Source organism: Neopsephotus bourkii, unplaced genomic scaffold (assembly GCF_033783945.1).
Source record: "Neopsephotus bourkii isolate Nb327-2 ecotype Australia unplaced genomic scaffold, CSIRO-AGI_Nbou_v1 NB_1765, whole genome shotgun sequence".
NCBI classification, from domain to species: domain Eukaryota; kingdom Metazoa; phylum Chordata; class Aves; order Psittaciformes; family Psittacidae; genus Neopsephotus; species Neopsephotus bourkii.
The window spans coordinates 1,622,804-1,645,817 of NW_026902239.1; the positions used below are offsets into that span (position 1 = coordinate 1,622,804).

At 41.1% G+C, this 23,014-nt stretch overlaps 2 protein-coding genes across 4 annotated transcripts in view; one reads left to right on the top strand and one right to left on the bottom strand.

The window, feature by feature from the left end:
* Positions 1 to 20,241, bottom strand: part of PHACTR2 (phosphatase and actin regulator 2) — a 137,401-nt gene extending 117,160 nt beyond the window's left edge. For all 3 annotated transcript variants that reach the window (XM_061378319.1, XM_061378322.1, XM_061378318.1), the window contains exon 1: positions 19,952 to 20,241. In XM_061378319.1, coding sequence (XP_061234303.1) covers positions 19,952 to 20,096 — 145 coding nt within the window. In that variant the 5' untranslated portion in view covers positions 20,097 to 20,241. The remainder of the gene's footprint in view (positions 1 to 19,951) is intronic.
* A 136-nt stretch (positions 20,242 to 20,377) lies between these two features.
* Positions 20,378 to 23,014, top strand: part of FUCA2 (alpha-L-fucosidase 2) — a 232,875-nt gene continuing 230,238 nt past the window's right edge. The window contains exon 1 of the mRNA XM_061378326.1: positions 20,378 to 20,499. The gene's annotated coding sequence lies outside the window, so the exon portion shown is untranslated. The remainder of the gene's footprint in view (positions 20,500 to 23,014) is intronic.

Below are 23,014 nucleotides of genomic sequence, written 5' to 3' on the forward strand. Positions count from 1 at the left end.
CCATCTATGTTGTGCCAGCAAAGACCCCTAAACTAAAACATTCATTTTTTTCCCTGTGTCTACTTCACCTGCTGTTTCCTGACTCAAAGTGAGACATTTATGAATGATAACTTCCTCTGTGTGATCAACCTGCTCAAGAGATCCAGCTAGACTAGAATCATAGCTCCAGGTGCTGCTAGTACAAGGCGCTTTATACTTGCACCTTGCACAGAGGATATTCCCTTTTAATGACTAATAGTCAAAGATTGACTTTACTTCTCAAGGGCAGAAAAGTATGGTGAATTGATCATCTGTTGGTGCATGCATAATGTAACTCAGTACCGCTGTCAGTTACATGGCTATGTGTTCACTTTGACTTCTTAACTCTTGTCCTTAAGTGCTTTAGGTACTACACACAGGATCACTTTATTCGGTAAAGCCTTATGATTTTTCAAACCCAGCAACAAAACAGGTGCTCAGATGCACCTCAAAGGTAATTAAAGGACAGGTATATGTCAATTCTTTTAAAAATACATATTTGCCCTGGGAGACGGTGGTTAACAGCACTGGGTATTTTTATTGTGATGTGATAGTGAATATGTTTGCCGGAACTTACTGCAAAATATGTGTGAAAAACAGAGCTAAACTGATACCAGCAAAGCATATCAGATAAACTGGCAAGCAGGGATGTGTCATAGGCAGGTGCTGGGAAAATATACATTAGAGAGAGGGGTTTTTTTTGCTGAATGAACAGACAAGGTAAATATTTTCCAGCTCAGGATGCACCTGTATCACCATAGGCTGTACTTTCATTAGACCACAGCTGGCCAGTAGAGCAGAAAGAAAATGAACCCCCAGAGTCATTTCAGGTAAGAATGCTGATAATTCAGTAGCCCACACTTTTTATTCTGAGCCAAATTCCAACATGCTCCACTCCAGCATGGAACCAGAGGGTAAACTACTGCTAAGACAACACAAGAGGGTGTATTGCACTGCTGAGGGGTGTATTATGGTGAACTCATGAGTAACATGTTCCAATTGCTTGGATCCTTTGCCCAGAAGCATGTATGCCTGGGGAAGAAGGGCAGAAAAACCAGAGAATTTGACTGAGAAGACAACAGTGAAGCCACAGAAACTCTGGAAAAACACACCAAGAAAAACCTAAGGACCAAATGCCAGCTGAAAAAGACTGAGCTGCAAGCAATGAAATAATGCCCTCTTGTTTGACTCCTGCTCTCTTCAGATAAACAGAACTTGGTGTGCAAACAGATGAAAAAATCAAAGACATTCCTGTTTCTATTATCAGTTTCTCCTCCTTAGTGAAACAGCATATAAAACTGTGTAAAAGTTCAAAAGGGGGCCAAATACATGACAAGTTGGTTTGTGTTATTTCTTTCCTTCCTTAGCTATTATCCAAAATACCCTGCTTATTGTAATATGCCTTTCACCTGGGTATCCATTCTCAGGGTGTCATGCAAGGCAGTTTAGTCCCTTTTGTGGCAAACAAGTCAGCACTGTTTTCCTGGGGCGGTAATCAGACGTAAGAAGAACTCCAAAGCCACATTTGTACGACATTGTTCCTTTTCTTTTCCCTTTACAATAGCACCCACTTGCAGTTGCAGTGCCATTTTGGTGTGCAATCTAGGATGCTGTAATTAGCTTCTGAACACAGGTCTTTATATTAAAGCATCAACAAAGGTGTAGGAGGGGAAATGATGTATCCTGCTTCATTTATTTCTAAAAATAACGAAATTTCATCAGGAACATGCTGCTTGAATATGCCCAGAAAGCATATTTAAAAAGGTAGGGAAAGCTGCCCTCTTCAGAGCAGAGAAAAAACTCATTAAAGCTGCTACAAAAGGCAGCTAGGTATTTTAGGGCTATGTTGCCTTTTTCTTTCTATTGCAGGGTGGTGACAAGTATAAGCTCCTTTGCTTCAGTGAGGAACAGAATATTCTAGAAGGACCTCAACAAAAATATATTTGAAATATTCTTTTTAGCTGCTTTATTAATAGTGTTTGAATTATTAAAATGTAAAGAATTTGAAATATCTATTTTACTGCCGAGCTTTTTCTCTTGTCACTGTAGTCAGCCTGGACAATGGTATCACAATGAAGATTTTTTTCCTCTTTGATTTCCCATTTTCCATCTTGGTATCGAAGCACAGGCATACTGTCCTTTGATAACTCCCTTTCTCTAATTTGCCTTCAGTTTAGCAATGTGGGTAAATGATACAGTCATTCACAGCCTTTACTTTCCAAACCTTCTGCTTTCTACTTGCCCTCTCACGCTGCAGCCTCCAAATCTGACAATCCCCCAAACCCCCATCATTTTGGTGAAAACATTAAATGCTAAGTTTCTCTGTGGTAACTTCAGTGTTTCTCCAAAGCATTTTTTCAAACATCTTCATTTTAAATTCTGACAAAACCTAAGCATTGGGCATAAACTACTTGACAGTGATTAACTTCTTAAGTGCCTTGGAATGTTACCTGAATTTCCATAGTGCTTTCTTTATGTGCCACAGTTATATGAAAACCAGACCAAACGAGGAGTATGCCAATTGACAGAAAATGTATCACCTCTTTGCTTGAATCTGTGAAGACTTTTGAGTCCCAGTGCTGTCCTCTCAAGCACTCACAACCTTTCTGGCTTTGTAATAGTTGCAGATTTTGCAAGAGTATTCTGTAATCACACATTCAAATCAAAACTGAAGTATTGAGTAGAACTGGGCCAAGGACTGCCCCCTGCAAGATCCTGCTTGTGATGCCCTTTTAAGCTACAGAAAACTACTGATAAATATTTTTGAGAGCGATTTATCAAACTGTTGTACGCCCACTTCATGGAGATTACATCTAGGCTGTATTTCCTCAGCTTAGGTCTAAAACACAGTCCCAAGGAACAGTCTTAAAACATTTTTGATGTCAAGATACATAAAATCAAGATACACCTAGTATTTTATTTCACTCGGCAGCCCTCCAAAAGTAGAAAATCAAATGGATTTGCCACACATTTTCTCTCATTTAGTTATTGACTGAGTTGTTTACTTACCAAGTATTCAACCTAACTCAGTCTGAACCTTCCTGGGATGAATTTTAGTGTAGCTGGTCTCCACCTTTTGTTATAAAACACCACGCTGAGACCAGGACACTGTCAAGCAACAGCGATTTGCAAAACACCCTCCCAAAGGTTATCTACCAGTGTAGGTATCCCGGGCCCAGGCAGCAAGCTCAGCCCCTCTGCCATGCAGCGGGATGCTCTGCTGCAGCATGGCCATGGCTTGCTCTGGGAAGCCTGACATGGAAACAATAACACAGACCCAGGTAATTAACCTTCCTGTTTGGCTTTCAGGCGTGGAGGCCCCTGAAAGAGGAGAGGAGACAGCACAGTAGACCCACTCATCAACTCTGGCCGAGCCACCTCCACTCCTGCCAGCTGATCCTGGGAAAAGGACCTCCAAACAAAGAGTTGTGCTGCTATACCCAAAGGAAAACGCTTCTTCCAAACGTGGCATGGACAATCCAGGCCAGGGCAGCTGCTTAGCTGAGTGAAGGCTGTCAGGGATGGTGGAACCCTACAAACTAAGCACAAGTACCCATAGGGTGGGCCCAGCAAATACAGGGGAAGAAAACAACACAAGTGAAATGGTTATTATAAACACAAATGAAAATCAGTTAAGGAGGTATATGATCTCAAGCTGCTGTTATGTGGTTTACAAGATAACACGGCAGAGCTGAAGTTGATCTACAAAGAAGATTGTGCTGGCCCCACAAGTTTCAAGGGGCCCGTATAAAACAAAGGAACAATCCTATCCATGTCTATCCATGTGAGAAACTGCAGCCCAGTTGTTCTCTGCAGTTATACAAGTTCCTATAACATTTTAGTAACTTAACAGTTTTAGTGTCTTTATATTAATTTTGCCATGCTTCTTGTGGAAAAACAGGTAATGTTTAAAGATAAGCAAAATCACATCAATTTTTTAACTAGACCAGTCCACAAAGAGACTCTTCTACTACAGATTTAACAAGCACAGTATTTATTTTACAGAAGTGCAATAGGCAAACTTAATGTGCTTCATCAGAACTTTCATATTCTCTGCTATACATCTCCCACAGGTGTTTATGTCCAAATCAAAGACTAAATCACTGTGGAAGCATGCTGAACAGTCAGCCTAAAAAGAAACCTTCAGATACTATGTTGTCCTAAGACTGCAACAAGCAGGGAAATAGGCCACCTTACTGATTGCATCTTTAGGTCAACGTTGTATCTGAACCCCAAATTAACCAGAGCATAATTTTCAAATTGGTAAAAGAAACCCAAACCAAAACAAGAACAGCTATGCTTTTCATCCTGACGTAAGGACATTACCAACTACGTATCTCAAGACCTGGATGGAACTGCACCATGCCTCCTCTCCCAGAGTCCAGGATGCAAAGATTTTTATCACCCAGCTCCAGCAACACAGCCTGCCCCAAAGCTTTCAGAAAGCCCTCAGCAGTCCACTGGTGCTGGAACACACCAAGCGTTCCTTGTGGAGTATGGGGCTTGGGCCCCTTATTCCTGCAGATGCTGCAATGGCTGCTTGGGTCCGCTGGATGAGTATGATTGCTAGAGGCTTGTAGTCAGCTGGGACCTATTTAATAAGTGCCCTTTTCTTTCCTTTTTTAGTTTTTTTCACCTCCCTCACCTGTTAACTTCATCTGCACGTATATGTAGAAGGTGGCCAGAAGTTAGAGATGTAACTTTCTGGACTTCTGATTTTGTTCATAGTACTTTAATGCTATAGTTTAATAAGACATGGAATACATTCTATAAAACAACACAGTCATTTTTTCACTGAGTCACTTTTTATGATTGTTTCAGGCAGTATTGAATAAATAATTGAGAAATGTTTTGATGATTTAGCAAGAGTGTTCTTTTCATGCTTAATTTGGAGGATATGTCATCGGAAAATCATTTTAGCTTACTTTTAGTCATATATCCAGGGTCTATACTTGTATTAATTTATATAGAAAAAAATTCTGTTGCACACATACTAGCATACAAGAACACTTTGATGCTATCTTTGATACTTATCAATTGTATACAAACCACTTAACACTACTGGAGTGTTTTTCATGAAATACAGTCTGAAGGCAAAAATCCAACCTGGTTCTAATTAACGGTAACTTCTCTATAATGAATCAATGTTCAGGTGTGCAACAGGCTGCCAACAAGGAATAAGGGCTTCCATTAGTTGCCAAACAACACTGACAACAGATCTTGCTCAGCTGCTCCTCAGCAATTTGTTTGACAGATCAATGGAAAACCTGCAAGCCCTGACCGAAGTACAGCAGAATCAATATTACAAGGAGATTCAATTTCACCAGCATAACCGATAATGCCAAGCTCGCAGCATCACCTTGGCTGAGGGAAGAGCAATGGCTGATAGTAATATTTTGTGTTGTTTAAATATGAATTTTAAGGATTAAAAAAAGGGGGGGGAGGGGCTTCAACAAATTTAATACCCTGTCATTCCATCCCATCCCACTCCAGCTTTGTGCTTTTAAAGACAGCTGAGTTAGCATTTAAAGACACCAGAAGTAACATAACCATGCTGTGACCTGATCTGGGAAGAAGCAGAAATCAAGTGAAAGCAGCTGAGGACAATCTACCAATTCTGCTGCAGGAGGGCTGCTTACTCCTTATAAACAAGCCTACATTTCAAATCCTCTTGTCTGCGGGGTGTGATTCAGGTAGAAATCTGGTGTCAGAGACGGTGTTTGCTGATCAGCATAACAATCGCCCCATCTAGTGTATCAGTCTCACACGGCAGCGTCTTCCTGAGACAACCTCTCACCCAACAACTTTTTGCAATGGCAGCCAGCTGGGGCAGTGAAGCATCAAAACAAAGCCATAGCGGTGATAGGTAACGGGAGGTAAACCAACTCGGTCAGAAGACCAAGGGGACAGGGGGAACATATGGTATAAAGTGTATAAGGCGTACAGCTCGGTTCAGCTAAAGCTGGTTTAGTGGTGACAATGCCAGATGCTGCAGGAACTGTAAGGATGCTCATAGCTTTGAAGTCCTACCAAAAGTAACTAAAGTAAGTGGTAACAAAACAGGAGCTACAAGGATGTTAACCCTACTTTATGCTTGGGCAAAATATCCCATTTTGACTGTATACTGATAAACCTAAGAGTGTTCACGAAAGCCGAACAGCCTAACTTTTCCAGCTTTTTGCCATTTCCCTCCTCCTGCGGCAGGAAGGCTACCAAAGCTGTTGGGCAGGAAATATCAGAGACTCATAGAATAGTTAGGGTTGGAAAGGACCTTAAGATCATCAAGTTCCAACACCCCTGCCATGGGCAGGGACACCTCACACTAAACCATGTCATCCAAGGTTCTGTCCAACCTGGCCTTGAACACCGCCAGGGATGGAGCATTCACAACTTCCCTGGGCAACCCATTCCAGTGCCTCACCACCCTGACAGTAAAGAAATAAAACAATACAAGCCCCATTATACTCACGGCATTCAAGTTCTGGGCCAGCCAGAAAATGGTGAAAAGTCTTAATATGCCTTGAAAAATCCCATAAAATTCTGCAAAACGTGAAATCCACAAGACATAGGACACAGATGCATGCATTCAATTTAAATGACTCTCAGGAAGACAATGCTAATACTTCCCAGGCTTATAAATACACTTTCATTAGTTAGATTGCATGAGGGTTGATAAAAGTGATCTAATTTTCTCCTTAAAGAAACTTCAAGTTTCTTCAAGAAACATGAACTTCTGATTTTAACATCCACTGGAAAGCTTCTAAAGGTTTGAGGGACAGATGAGTGTGAGTGATTTAGTGTCACACACAATGAGTCTGTAACCTCTGTGACTCTAAAAGAAAAGCAAGAAAAACAATTTTTCCCTGAGTGACATCTTCTAAAATACAGAAGGGCAAAACAAAGTTCCATTACCTTATACATTCATCATGAGGGAGACTTTCTTCAAGAAATTACCATAATGGAAATAAATGGTTTAAAGCCACAAACCTACTAATCTGCCATTTTCTGTTGTGAAATCTGTGGTTTTAGGCTCCTTCACAGACCTGCTAGAAAATCCCAACAATTGTTCTCATCTCTATGCCAGGGCAGAACTGGAAATGGTAATGGTCCAGTGTGTCAGTTCTGCTGGCCACCAGAGGCAGATGGGCTCCTACAGTAAATGATGCTAGACAGAGACCATCCTTACTTTTCCCACTCTTGGTGAGCACTGCAGTGCACAGATCTGGAGAATAAAGATTTTCCACTGAACAGGAGTCAGGGAGCTGAGCCAGAAGGTAGTTTGCTGGAGATAAAGTGCAAGAGGCTGAGCAGAATCAGCACATTTCCTAGCTAAAAGAATCATCTGCTCTGTTTGTGGACATAATGATGGGACTAACAAAAAGACTAAATAACAAGCAGCCCAGGCAGAGGTCTCATCTCATGAGGAGACCCCCTCCTATGGGGCTAGGAGCTAGGCTGCCTGGAGACCCCCATGACATCAAGTACACCTTATAGGTCTTTCACAGGAAAAAGTACAAAATTGCTGTAGATTCTTTCTACTTGATCCTTGTTTAATTTCCTTTGAAAAACATATCACATTTATTTTGATCATTGTTGAGCCTGGGCAATCACAAAACATGTTAATTCACCTCATGCCTGCTTACACCAGGATTTTCTTAAGAGGCTAGAACTCAAAAAACCCCTCAAGCCTGATCCCAAAGAGACCAGACTTGGCCTTCCAAAGTAGCGTGATACTGAACTTTAGGTCCCCTCATGTTTGTGAAGTGTTGTGAAGAGGCCTTTATGGGATAAAAACTGCAGTCATGTATTTCAGCCTGAAACAAAGCCCTTTGAATTCAGTAGCACCACTGCCAGTCACAACTGAACCAACGTCATGAATGAAGCCTCCAGAAACATGAGGATGACACAGAAAGCATTTTATAACTTCATTTTCAATTAAAAAAAACCAAAAACAAACAAACAAACAAACAAAAAACCCAAGCCAATAAACCAGTAGATTTTTCTGTCTCTTTCTCCTAATTTCTGAATGCCTGGGCATGGCAGGATGGTGTTTTCAGTAGTTTTTAACACCAAAGAAGCCCAGCAGCTGTTGGAAAAATAACCATATATATATATATATATTTTATATATATATACACAGCATCACACCCAAGAACAGTGAATCAACAAGAATCAATGCCTATGGACAGGGCATACCTGACATGCTTTTATTCCTTACATATCATGAATTCTCAACAGAACAGCCCATATTGCAATTCTACATATAAAAATATGCACCCCTGCTAAAAACTGCCTGCAGTTCTGTGGCAGAATATTTTGATTCCCACTATCCACATGACCCAGCTGATATTCAGTGCTGTTACAGAAATTCCCAGGCTCAGAACTATCCACTTACGGACACACATCCCTTAGAGCAGCACAGAGGGACCACATTCCATTAGAAGACAAGCAAGGAATTTTGGCTCCCTGAACCAGATCAGCAGGAATCTTCAGCATCGGAGTGAAACCCACAGACATCTGGCATCTAAGAAATGCCACTGAACCTGGCTTCTGAATTTTCCTCATAACTATTACACTGGCTGAATCAGTTTCACAGTCATCCCAAATTGCCTCAAAACATGAATGCCACTCTTATAACAACTGTTTCTAAAAGATTATGCTCCCATTAACAAACGGAGATTAGGACTAATGAAAAGTGCACATATTTTGATTGCTTTTATTGACATGTAAAAGGATTAGAAGCAGAAATCATTTTCATTCTAAATCCCTGGTCCTCCTTCAAAATGTGAACAATTTGAAGCATCTAATCCTGAGCCTGAGATGAATATTGATATTTACAGAGCTCGTTCTGTATTTTTCCCCTCTATCCCATTATTATGATAATCAATGTTTGTATAGAAAGATTTTGGATCAAATCCCATTTACTTCATACATGATATTCATGAAGTTTAATTTTCTGGGATTTGTTTCCTCTATGGAGTATATATAACTGAGACAAATTTACTGGGGTAGAAGTATGGAGTTCTAAAAAGTATTAGGATTCACTTCACTAATTAGTGCCTTAATTAAAATCCCTTTGATAGCATTTCTTAAAAAATAGCAATTGGCTTTGGAGGCAGACAAAACTTGTTTATAAGATGCACTTCTCACTGTCAAGACCCCATAGCCTATAATTCATTAAGTATCCTAAACACTCACCTAAGCTCATCTAAATATATATTTATCTTAATCCTAGGGTAAAAGTGCATGTAACACAACTCTTCTTCAAAATACCAAGGGAGAATTTCCTTCAGTTTTACCCTTTCGTTTCATTATTATCATCAGTTATTTCTTTGCTGCTTAGGAGAATTCCTTCCCATCTCTTTCCATTCCCCCTGCTTTTAAAAGAGGTGGAGAGTACATCCTGCCGCAGATGGGGGGACATAGATGTGGCTCTTCTGTCCAGACAGAAAACAAGATCCATCTTCATCTCCTTAGCCCAGCGTGTCTGGGGCACTTGGATGGCTTGTTTGCTCAGTCCTATGTCCCCCACTGTCATTCCTGATTCGGCCTAAACACAGAGCAATAAAAACATCACTGCAAAAGACCCTACTCATTGCCACTGCAAATGAGTTTCTTTTCACATACTTTTTAGTGAGTTTCCAGTTCTGGTTTTAAGTGTTTCCAGCAGGGTAGCTTTCACTGCTCCTCCTGGGAGACTATTCCTCAGCCCAATAAATCTCACTCCCAAGAAACCTCTTTCACTCATGCCCCTTCCTATGCTCACAGCACTTTTTCAATCTTGGCCTAAAATGAGTGGAACAAATATCTTTTTCCCCACAGAGTTTACACAATAATGCAATAAAGTTGCAAAAGCTGCTTGCTTCCATCAAGTTACTTTCACTCACCAGGAATTTATGTGCCACCAACTTGTGTGTTGCTTGCAATAAATAATTTCTAATTTTAAGTAATTACAACAATTCCACTGAAATGCGAAACCATTTAAAACAGACAATATTATTACAAACTTCATAGAAGACGTAAGAAAAGTATAGAAAATCTTTACTTAGCCTGCTGACAAAAAGGCTAAATCTGATGGGCCTTTCTCCACCTGAATTAAGCAAACCAGTTACAGCACTCACTATCAGTCAGTGATGTTTCCTTTCTCTTTTTACAAGACTGGCAACTGCATTATTTTAGACATTGTAAAATCAGTGCTTTTGCTTGCATTTTACTTAACCCAGCTTTAATGAAGTGTCATTTCAAAGCAACGCCTGACTTACTATTGTTTAATAATTACTTGGCAATTCTGAGATAGTGTGCCACCTTCCCTCATCCAACAATGGTCAAACCCGTGACCAATGCAGGCACTGAATGAAAGGCTTTGTTTGAACCCATGAAAGCTGCAAGAAACTTTCTTCCAGGATGTGGTGACGATCAGGAATGCTCTTTGACACAGCCAAAAAGAGGGCAGCAAGCACGCTGCAAAGCTCCCAGCTCTCTTCAAAGTCTTTCACCCATGTAGCTGAAAGAAAGCCATTCATTTTGCTGTTTCCCTCCAGGTCTGACAGGCCCTGCACTGCAAGGGTGTAGCTTTCAGGTGTTGTTTCTGATAGACCACGAAATGCACAAGCTGTAGTACAATGTGCTTCTGCACCATGTGCCCAGTGATAAATGGCTGTACCACAGAATGAAGTGGGTGCTGTTGGCTTGAGACCCAAATCACTTTTTTTTTGTGCTTGTGAGAATAAATTCATTTATACATTTGCTGTTTCGCCATATGATGATCCCTTTAGACAAATCCCAAGTTGACTACATAAATAAGAGAAAGCTCTGCAAATCACTGCATCAATCTTTTGGAAACCTTTCCCCCAAAATGATTTTTGCTACTTTCAGATCAAAAGCCATTGTTTATCTCAGCTTCCAAAGAATAAGGAAAAATTCATAGCAGATGTGTCTCCAAAGACTTAAATAGCTGTATAGTAGCATATTTTTTGGATTTGCTATTCACAAAAATAAACATGGTGTGAAACATTGCCATTCAGCTTTGTTTGCAGCAAGGCATAACAGGAAGACAGCAGTATCTTAAATGTTTAGGGCTCAAAAATCAAATCGCTGGAAGAAAGATGCTGTGCTCCTGAGGAGCTGTAACCCTCCCTCTCAGCCCCCTCCTAAGAACACAGAGTCGAGAGTGTGCTCATTAAAACACAGACAGACGTGCCTATAGGCTACATAACAAAACCAGCGTGCCATGCTTCATCCTTGGGTCTAGAGCAGTTCACATCATGACTTGGGGTGTCCGCTGATCCCTCATGGATTACACTTGTTCTGGCTGTGTAAGTAAAACAATCTATTTCAAATCCAAACCTTCTGAGCTTGCCAAAACAGTTTTCAATCAGGAAAAAAAAATAAAATCTAATCAGAACTATGTCTTGTAGACTCCACCTTTCCATCCTGTGCTTTGGTACTACTCTTTTTTTTTTCAAATGAAAAGTTAACAGTTTCGTTGGTGGTTTATAAACTGCTAACATTAACTGTCAGCCCTGGCACTGAGCAGAAGAGGAACTGAAGAAAACAGTAGCAAGGGGATGACTGCTAATTATCCTTTCACTCATGAAGTTTAAATATAGCTGCCTGTGTTTGAACACAAAGAAGGCCTGCAATTAGGACACATTCAACTGCAAATGCATCACAACCCCTTCTTTACTTGTGCTTGTGAATGATACAAAACAATACCTCAACAACAGTTCTACTTAATGCCTGTAATTTTCTAGAGTACTGTGTATATTAGTCACAGATATATCCTAAAAGTTGCCATTCTCCCCTCAAAACCAGAAAAAGCAAACATACATGCTCTGGAGGCATGGCGCTCTTTAGAGTCTGGTTCTATGAACTACTGAACATTCTTATTATTTCAAGAAGGCATTAGAGCCTTTAAAGAATTTGATACCTCATGACTTAGCCTTACAAAGTCAAGTATCAGTGGTTACACTTGCCCTGCATAGGTGGATGGGTTCCCTTTTCTGTGCCAAGTTGATTCTCACACTTCGCTGCCTTCACTCCTGTTTCTGCTCCTTAAACTAGAAGGAAAAAAACCCTCCTATATCAAATTTTCATGTGATGAAAAACTGTTAAACCTTCAGACTAATTTTCTGAAGTGACAGATTACCACTTTCAAATTTTGTCATATTTCTCCTAAAAATGCAGAAATGTGCCTGAAAATGTTTTTTTTCTACAAAAATGTTGATTTTCACAAAACTTTATTTCATCAGGATACATTTGTATTCAAAGAGACCTCAGCTAACTTAACTTTAAATAACGTAAGGATCATGCCAGAGTTCAGCCCTTTCCTGATCCTTACCACCATGCCAAGCTTTATCTTAGAAAGGCTCTGAAGCATTTCTCCATTTATAATAGTCAGCAACCCTTTCATTGTTTCTGGGGTTGTTGATTTTTTTTTTTTAGAGTTTTTAGGAGATTTCTTTTCCCTTCCCAATGAAGTCCTAAAACTGAATGAACCTCTGCTCAGCCTGCGCAAGTTCTGACCTTTATCTCCCCGTGACAATCAGAAAAGTCAGGAAAAAACCTTAATGTTTCCAGGTTCATAGTCCATTCACACCTTAGTGCATCAGACTTGAGAGAGCATGATGGAACCAAACACACACACAGCCAGACCTAAAGAGAGGATCATCACAAGTCATATGTAGGCTATGAAAACAATATAAATTAGATTTGTTGAAAGCTGTGGAGAATACAAAAAAGAAGCTAGTAAGGAAGAGAGGACTGAAAGGGTGGGAGAAGGTGAAAGTGGGAAAAGATGAGTGCCTTATATTTCCAGTATAGTTTGGATAGGAACAACTCAGTAAAGGTGCCAAAACTGAGCTCCTGACTGATGCATGCAGCTAACAGATACAGTATGTGGTACTGGGCAACGGGGCAAATTAGCCAAGTGGGAGCCAACAATCTGTGTGTGAGACTGAAGTCTTGTCTGAACTTGAAGGCAAAGAAGAAGTAGCTGCTCCACTGTCCACTCTCCCCAGATAAGTTTTTCTTCTGGATACTGCTAATTGTGAAAATGTTAAAAAACGTAGGTGGAGCTATAAATTACCAACTTAATTAAAAATAACTATTAAACGATACATTTTCTGGAAAAAAAATTAAACATCTAATAAAAAATATGATCATTATTTCAAAGAAGCTATTTACACACAGTATTTTAGCATGTGAAGAGTCACCATGTTGCTCTCTCCAGTGGAACACTTCCTCTTCCACATTTCCCTCCTGGCCCCCCAGGCCCTGCATTTCTCTGGATAGGGTCAAGTGGTATTAACAACAACATGAGAAATGGGAAGGGCAATGAAGAAATATAAAAGAAGCATGAGAGACAAGAGAGTGTAGAAGAGTGTCTTACCAGTACAGCATGCAGTAGTTTAAGCTGCAGTTTAGCTCCACTTTGTTATGGAATCCTCTGCCTAAGGGCTGTGGTAAGTGTAGTGGCTTTGAGGCTTCAGGCTGTATTAAAGTAGTGCCAATGCTTCTGAGCCCACAGTACTAAATACTTTATACTGATGAAATTTACTAATATTTCACTGCTTCAGCCTTTCAAGTATCAAAAATCCTAACAATGCCAAAGGCATTTGTAGGATTTATAAAACACAATACCTTAAAAGGCAGATTTTGCATCAAAACTGCATGATGGTGAACAAGTTTTCTCAGCTCACCACCAAGGGAAGTGTTGACTGCCTGTGAATTCTGCTAGTATTTAAAGGAAGATGCAGGGCTTTCCACATGAATGAAAAGCAACAGCATCCCTTGTTGTGGTGGGTTTTAAGACTGACAGTTTCAAAGATAAATGAAAAGTGATTGAACTCAGAACACTAAAGACAGGATTTTCTTATAGATATTTGTCCTTTTTACCATTTGGTTACTTATGCTAAAGTGTATTAAATCAGAAATACTGAAAACTCAGCAGCAAGATTAATACTGGTATTCCTGAAAAGTGGAATCCTACAGGATTTCTGGCACTGGAAAGATTCTGACTTCAGAAAGCAAAGTAAAAAAAAAAAGTTAATTTTTCACCAATCTTTAAAAAAACTTGTCAGCTATCTCCAGCCCTTTGACCTTAACTAGCACCTACTTTGGCAAGAAATAACAGTAAAAAGAGCAGGAGGATGGGCAGGAGGAGAAAGATAAATGATTTATGCTAACAAAGGATTTGACTGATGAAACATTTGAGTTTGAAAACCAAACCAAATGCTTCTTTGGAACAAGTATTTGCATTTAGTTAGAGAAAGAGTAAACTCTTCTTCAGCTACTCTTTAGATCACTTCTTCAGGACTCTTATTTGGCACATGGTCTGATGGCTACTTGCTAGAAGCTACACACCTGCAGGAAGTACTAAATGCCAAAGGGCCTTGAGAAACTAAAACACACACACAAGCAAAATGTTGGATAGATCCCACAGTCAGCTACTGATTGGTTCCTGCAAAATAGGCATTAAATCCTACACTGCAAATGTTTGCAGTCCCATTTCTGCTTAGCCAACCATGAAGATTATTACCACATTCAGAAAACACTTTTTTTTTTTCTTTAAGCCTGAGCCCAAGTCTGAATATCTGATTGTAAAGTTGGTGTCCCAGAAACTGGGTCATGTGCAACTGACATATAGCATGCATGGTTTGTATTTTTAACTCATAGTGTTCCCAGCATTCCCCCTTAAGCAGCTAATACCAAGAACCTACCCCAGTTATTCCGTGAAGATTTGGTGTAAAATAGTATCTTTTAGACAAGTATAAACAGCAGATTCATACTGTGCATGCAGGGTGGTATAAGCTAATACTAGAAATGGCTTGCTGTATTCTGACACACATTTCTTCCCTGCACATTTAACCTTATAAACTAATCCAATTTTCAGGACTTAAACTTTCTCAATGTATGCAGTACAAAATGTTACAAGATACCTAGATTTTCCCTTGGCATCCTTCTGAAAAATAGAAATTACATATAAAGATGAACAGAATGGGATTTAACATTGTTGGACAATGGTCCAGATTACTACAAAGAAGTGGATACTTCAGCTCTATGAGAATATTTCAAATTGCATATGATTATACTTGCTGCCCTTTCCTGATAGTTGAAATGTTAAAATTGATGGGAAAAAAATTTAATGTGCACCTAGTGACAGGATGCACTCTCACTTAGAAATGACAGAATCACGTTGAGTCTGGTTTCTAAATCCCCGAAGAATCATTATTTAACTCTGACTGTAGTTTTCTACCCCAACTTATCTGCCCTGGGCTTCTTGCAAAATTCTGTCCTTCAATTTATGTTGTAAACAAGTCTTGCTTCACACAGTGGAGAATGATGTTTTCCCATAGCTCCCATATTTTCTTATTATGTACCAAACCCAGGTACTTTAGTTACGAGTGTTCCTTTATATCATGAGGTTGTTCCCTCCTCACCCCATCTAATGAGTGAAAACATCACCTTCCTAACTGTCCTCCCAAAACACATCTGATGTCTTCTTCACAAACACTGGACTCGACTCCCATAGACCTTGGTAGGAGTCTTGCTTGGTGTATATGGAAATTAGATACAAGAAGTTGGAATACAGCCATTTTGGGAAATATAACTACAAGTGCAGAGGGAAATACAGGTAAACCTTAACAGCTACCTGCCCACGCACACAAAATTTACCTTTTTCCCTATATTCCATGCCCCTAGATAATCATCAATATCTAAAGTAAGAGTATTCTGGGTTTCGCTCTTCCTAGATTCTCAGATACCTTTAGCTGTCAAAAACATTTCCATTGCATCTACCATAAAATTTGTTCATTAAGAAGAGAATCTGATATTTGATAAGTTTTCAAAGTGGAATATTCTAATATTGAAAAGCTCAAATAAGTCCAAAAATCATAAATTTTCTTTCCATCCAGTGTCAGCCACCCTGATGCTCTGATCACTACATGAAAACTTCCCCAATTCTTCACTTAACTGGAGGATATTAAGTGATCTTTTCACCCACTCTATTCTGGAGTCAGCAGCAGATGGCATTATAGCTGTAACTCATGATCATTTTGAATAAATGAATCTGCAAAGGACCAGTCTGCTAGCCCAAAATTCCTAAATAATCCTGAGATGTACAAGTTTTGAGGCAGGACTGTAGCTTACACTCCACCTTTCATTCTCTGCCTGCAACACAGCATCTGAGTTATAGCCTGAGGTATCTATGCACTGCTGCCAGAATTCTCAGGTAGTTTTTTGTTGGTGGGTAGTTGTTTGTTTTTTTTCATCTGTCATTAGAAAGACACCAAAAAAAGTATGAAAGGAATGGAACCCTCTCTACCTACAAGGTGCACTTCCCAGCAGTGGAATGAATCTGAAACTTCTTGCTAAAGAGCAAGATTTCAAGAGGAACTGCAACAGTATGACAGTGTCAGTCTCAAAGTGGAGAAATGGGTGGGTTTTTGACTTCTGCTGTGAGCAGTGAAGTTCCCATTTCATCAAGATGTAGCTCACCACAAACCTCATCACCTTCGGAACAAAATGCAAGTCTGCATAACAAAAACCACAACACTAAAAGGAGAGCAAATTGCACACTATGTGGACAGGCACATAAAGAGCAGGCAGCACAGTAGCTGAGGTTGCTACCTGAGGGCTATCGTGAAGAGAACTGCCATCATCACTTCACAACCAGAGCATGAAGGTGGTTGATATGAAAGAGCAACTGCTTTTACCCTGCACTCCAGGGCTCACTGCTCACACAGAGAGCTGCCCTTAGCCCCATAGCCACCAAATCTACATTTTGGAGAAGTTCTGGGAAAGCATTTGAACAAGGTCTATGTTTCAAATGTAGTTTGGTCCCCATCTATGCTGGGCAAGTCAAGAAACTTGGCTAACTTGATCCACATTTATGGTGAGTTTAAGTGTAATCACTAAGCATGGAAGGCTACTTAAATGTATGGAATTCAATAAGCTTTCTTCAAGTGTTGCTCTGAAATTTTAGGAGACTATGCTTTTCTTCACCAGTCTCCTTGAGATGCTCTGTCAAACTAGCCAGTTGTTAGGTGGGGCATACCATGATGCTGAAGTGATGCACAGGCTATGCTGACACAGATGCTCTGAACTTCACTGACATTACACTTTTTCGGGGTCTAAATCAAATGTCTAGACTATGCTACTCTTATTCATGGTGAGGATCACTTTATCCATCACAGGGTCTTACCAGAAGTAAAAAAGAGTTGGAAGGTAAAGGCCTGATACAGGTGACAGGTGAGGTGAAAGCCCAGAGGGGGAAATTAAGTAATCTCCCACCACCAACCCTAAAAGAAAAGGCCAGCTTTAAGAAGAAGAAAATTATTATATTTCCCTCATAAACTGGACCACAGCTGATGAAGTGAGATCCTGTGAAGTGATACCAGGAAGCTCCTTCTTTCAGCATATGATAATAGCAGAGGAAGGAGTGGGGGTAAGAAAGCAGCATAAACATGGGAACTACACAACCAGCTTCACTATACTATCAAAATACGTACAATACCAATCTAGAATAATAAACAGATGCATTTTATGAGCCACTGCCAAAGCTGCTTTTAGGAAAGCAATTGTATTTCCCTTAGCTAGAAGGGCCTCTACAGATATCTCCTCTTAACAGATCCTGCATTGACAGTGGTGGATCAGGAGGTGGTAAAATAAATGACAGGGCTAGATGTCTATAGGGGTACCAACCCATCACTGATGGAGTGAGAGGAGACATTATTGTCTTCTCAGCACAACTGGCAAAAGGATCTAAAAGATGAAGACAAATTTGCAACAGAAACTGCAACTTGAGACTTCAACAGTTGTAAGTTGAATCACTCAAGGAAGAGGCAGCAAGCAAACATTTTGCAGGTCATTTAAAATGCAAATTGTTCTCTTCTAAATGGAGCAGCTGGAGCACAGGTAACATCTGATGTAAATGAGTGACCTACTTTAATCAAATGGTACAGCTAGAGAAAGAGGTAGAAGCAACAAAAACCAATAAGGTTCATATTCTCTAAGAGCTTCACATTTCTGTCCCTATTATAGTTGTTATTCAGGTTAGTAGGGGAATGGAAAGCAGGTTGTTTTAATGGCATCTCAGTATAAAAACAACTACCACATTAAAAATTAAACAGCTTTGCATCTTTAATGCATATTTTCCTTTTTAAAGAGGGAATCAACAGCTGTGTGGCAGCATATAAGTTTTTTTGTTGTCCCCAGTGAGCAGCTGGAAAAAAATACAGGAAGTAGCAATAGAGAAAATACAGAATGAAAAAAAAAGATGTTGAAAAAATAAAAACCAGAGAAAGCAATTCTTGTCACTTGCTGGCAGGAAGCACATCCTCAAAATTAAAAGAAAAAATCAAGTAGGGCAACCTGGGGGACTAAACTTTGTGTGTAAGGAGCTACAAACAACACATCTTTGAAAACATTATCATTTTACCTCCACTGGATTTGCCAGTCTCTTGTAATAAACCCACCTCATTGTTAGCAGTCTTCATAGTTAAGCCAACAACATAGTTAAGCCAACAACAAACAGTCTAACATGCACATAGTCTCTTGTCAGCTTCTGTGGTGATCCCTGTGCATCCTGGTTAAGGCATCCTGTGTACAAATCAAGGCGTAGGGCATTGTTCATGCAGCACTCTTCCAGATAGTACTGGAATACACCTTACACCTAAAAGTAGTCCTTTCTGATTTGGGCAAACCACTGTAACCTCCTCCCTCCTCCCTGTCCCAAATGTTCTTCAACATAACTTTTAAGTAGAGACAGTGAAAGATAGAGGAGAAAATTATGTAGAAAATCACACGCAGAGTTGTTTTTACTTGCAGCCTCTGGCCCCAGAAGTTGAATTTATTTCCTCCTACGGGAACTGAGCAAGTTTTCACTCCCGCTCTCCTCTGCCCTCATTGGGCAGTCAGCTGTGTATTTGAGCTTCCCCAAGCAAATGGTCTGCTTCATCTTAACACTCCCTGAGGAACAAGCAAGAGGACATCATGATCCATTATATACCTGACTGCACACTGGGCTGTCCTACTTCTGCTGGCACAGGGGAGGTCCTTCAGTGCACATTGGAGCTTCCCTGATGCTGTTTTGGGTCATGGGTATCTCTGCATAGTAGAGTGTATGAGTGCATTCAAAATATTTGCATTGCCAGGATGTTTGCTTTAGTCAATAGAATAAAGTTTATTTGCAACTGGGCAAGCACTCATTTTCAAAATGTGCTCAGGAGTATGAAGACCAGAATTTCATTTTCTTAATACCCAAACTCAGGAAACACCCTGAGTGGCCCAACTGGGTGTGTATCTATTTGACTTTGACGACTTTCAAATATCTGCACTGTAAACTAGGACCCTCATTTCCTCTCACGTTACACAGCAAAGCTATTCTGAATGCTGCAGAAAGCATACACTGCTCTAAAGAATAGGCTTCCACCCCCAAATCACCCCATGTTCATTTGCAGTGGTTACCTCCTGATGGAGGATGGTGAGATACTGACTCACATTTTTTTGCCTCACCCTAAGGAGCTGTAAGTGCATGAAGTGAAATTCTAACACACAACTGAAGTGTAATGTGTGAAGCAGCAGGACAAGGGGTTTTGATGTCCCCACAATATACCCTGATGCGTTCCTGCGGTGTTCTGCCCTTGCATTCAGAGATGCTTTGGGGAAAGGGTGGGTACCCACCACTGCACTGGAGTTCTTTTGAAACTGAGAACACAGGTATGAAAACCAGGAATTTCATGAATATCATCTCGAGGGGTATATCAAACACCATGTAAACCAGGGATCGACATTTTGGTCACCGAGAGAGCCAGTCCTACGTCTGGGAGGGGAGAGGGAAGAGTGTGGAGGAGGATGTCTTTTCCCAAATTCCCCGGTTCAGCTCGGCTCCGGGGGGCTCGGACACAAGGACCCTCTGTTCCCTCCCCCTTACCTGAGCCACCCACGTTGGACCGCAGCTGGCGGGTTCTCCGGGAGGAGGAGAAGGAGGAGATGTCGCTTTGGGAGCGGCCGCGGGGACCAGGCAAGGACCAGACGGGCAGCGGTGCTCCCCCGGTGCTCCCCGGCCTCTCAGCCATCGCCGTCGGGGAGCCGAGAGGGGCAGGGAAGAGAAAAGAGGAGGGAAATAAGCGGCGAGGGAGGGGAAAGGAAAAGTTTGAAGAGGAAGAGCCGCCCCTCGTCTCCGACCGCCCCGCCGGAGCGGGGCCGCCCCGCCGGGACCATAACGGGGGTTTGGGGTCTGTAGGAGCTTAAATGTTGTGTTTGTACAGGGACAAAGCAAAGGTGTCTTCATGCTTCCCTCTCCACTCATTTCCAACTCTCGGAAAACAAAAGCATCAGTTAATAAAAGAGCCGAGCAACTGACACCACCACTTCTGGTTTGTGTAACAGGGTGCCCTCCCTCCTCCTTCCCCGGCCAGTCCCCTCCAAACCGGGAGGTTGCACAAGGCAGCGCTCCCCTGCAGCGGAGCAGGGAGGAAAGTGAGTCAAATCTCCTGACTCCCCCTCCCTTTCGTCTTTGTAGGTTTGGGGTGCAGGCAAGAGGCTGTTCACAATCAGGTTTACGACCGTGTGACTCAAGGTTTTGGGAGGGAAGTATATCTCCTGGCTTTCAGATCAGAAGCAGGAGTCACACCAACTTCAGCAAAAGCAAAGTCAAGAGCTGTAGTTTCATTTTCTGGTGTTGCATTACAGATACACTTTTACAACACGATTCGTTTTGACTGCAAAATATTTTATATTTTGCCTTGAATAAAATCCTTCCTGTCCTGAAGCCACTGGCACCATGGCATAGACAGACAACTCTTCATCCTGTATTGTAATGCCTCCAGTGCCACATTATACAGCTATCAAATATGAAGGTCGTATTCAGGCTGTATCAAAACATTTTAGCAACTACCACTCTTCAGCTCTGAATCAAATCCTATCGAGTTTGAAACTTGTCCATGTGAAATGCAGCTTCTGATCTCTGCTTCCACCCAAGCAGCTGAGCACCCGCCTTTCATTTCCAAGCCTTGTGCAGCTCCCCAGGCACAGTGGTTTTCCAGTCTTTCCAGGAGTGATACAGCTCCATCACCCTATGCCTTTGCCCAAGCAACTGATCTAGTATACGAGTCTCATATGTCAGCCATTAGTCAGGGCAAAAGATCTTTTCTGCTTAGCATCTCCCATGGAATTGCCTTCATTATTTCCATCTCCAGCCTGCTCCTTCTCCAGCTGCAGTTTTCCCAGTGGGGCTGTGCAGGGAGAGTGAGAGGCAGGGGCTTTTTGTGATGCACAGCAGTGTGCTCCATGCTTACTGCCTTTTTGGCTAGGGTCTGGTGGCTCCAGCATCATGCAGGTGGGCAGCGCATCCAGGTTTCCTGCAGTCGCAGACACTGGTCTTGTGTTATTCACAAAATCCTACAGTGGTACTATTTTTATTGTTTACCCTTTGCAGCTCACATCATTACAGATGTGGCTGTGCACTGAGGAACTTTTCCCTTGCTGAAGATTTCAGTAGCTGTGCCTGTGTGGGCTGGTGACATTTTCTGAACCTGCTTATGCCTTAACCAGGAGTGTCACTCATGACTGCTACTTACTGAGGTGGTTTCTACTTCTTTTCTTCTTATTATTAATTTATTAATAATTATCTATATTTCATTAATAATTAATCACAATCCATTATAATTTAGATATTATTGATTTATTAATATAATTTATGAATATTTAATATTTTTAATTTAAAATATGTGATCAAGCTCATTATTGAAATACACAGCTCCTGCTCTAAATCTCACCAAGGTCGATGGCAGGTCACTGATATGAGGGGTAAGACCCAAAGCCCACTGACTTTCTTTTACATCATTCTTCATTCAAAGCATTTTGAGCCACAGAGCCAAAGTTGTAACTTTGGTGTGCTGTACAGAATGAGCTTCAGAGTCTACTTCAAAACTCCCACACAAAGGTGCAGCTTCAGAGTCTGCTATCCTTTGGCACGATCAAAAAGAGAAGGAGAACATGAAGAAATCCAAAGATAAACTAGAAAAGATACCATAGTGAGAGGTCAAAAACGTTTAAGGATCCCTTTTGTGAAGCAAAGTGACATGTAAAGGGGAGAAGGTAAAAGAAGACAGAAAGAAAGTAGGTCACCACTAAATGTAAAAGACATTTGAAGAGGCTCCTATTGTGATATCAAAGTGCTTTTGTAAATCAGTCATGTGAACAGTCAGTCAGAAAGAATGATATCCTGGAAGTCACAATGGTCTTTATCAGCCTCTAACTTAATACAGTCATCAATGAATATAAATGAAAACATTTAAAAGATATGTAGTGCCTCTTCTCAGAGCCCTTCAATATTTTTGGATGAAATGTAGCAACTGTGGTTAATGGCTCTGGAAACTGGAGTTCTGTTTCCACAGAACAGCAGTAAAGTGTACACTTTCCCAGGTGGGCAGAGATTAGTTCAGTTGCCTGCTCATTCATTTTTAACAGTTCTGATGAGTTTGCCAAAGAAATTTCCATTTGTGGTGATGTTTTTGGAAAGTTAGTATTTGCTGATTAAGTCAAATTATTTCACATAGGCCATGCCATGACTGCATCCAGGATCTGATGCAAAAATATACAATTTGGGCATCAGGAAAGAGTGGAGAAGCATCAGCCTGGGGAAAAAAAAAATGTTGGAAGATGCATCTTTTAAAATATGTGCCTGCCACCCATGATCACAGCACAGATGTCAAGTGCCATCTACTGAATGGAGGCAGCTTCCACTCTGGCTTCCTTGGCAAGCTTTGGGGCACCTCTCTGCCCTGGAAGCCACTACGTACAAGTGATCTGGAAGGAGCTACAGAGCAAGGAGTGTCACACTGTCCTTCCCGGGAAAGGGAAGTGGAAAGGGAAGGGAAGCTGAGCCTGTGGTTGGAAGCAGGAAGAAAGAGCAAACGGAGCAGGCCACCTAGGCCATCTCTGGAGCAGGCCCTGGCTGCAGATGAGACTCAGGCTCTGGATGGGGCAGCAG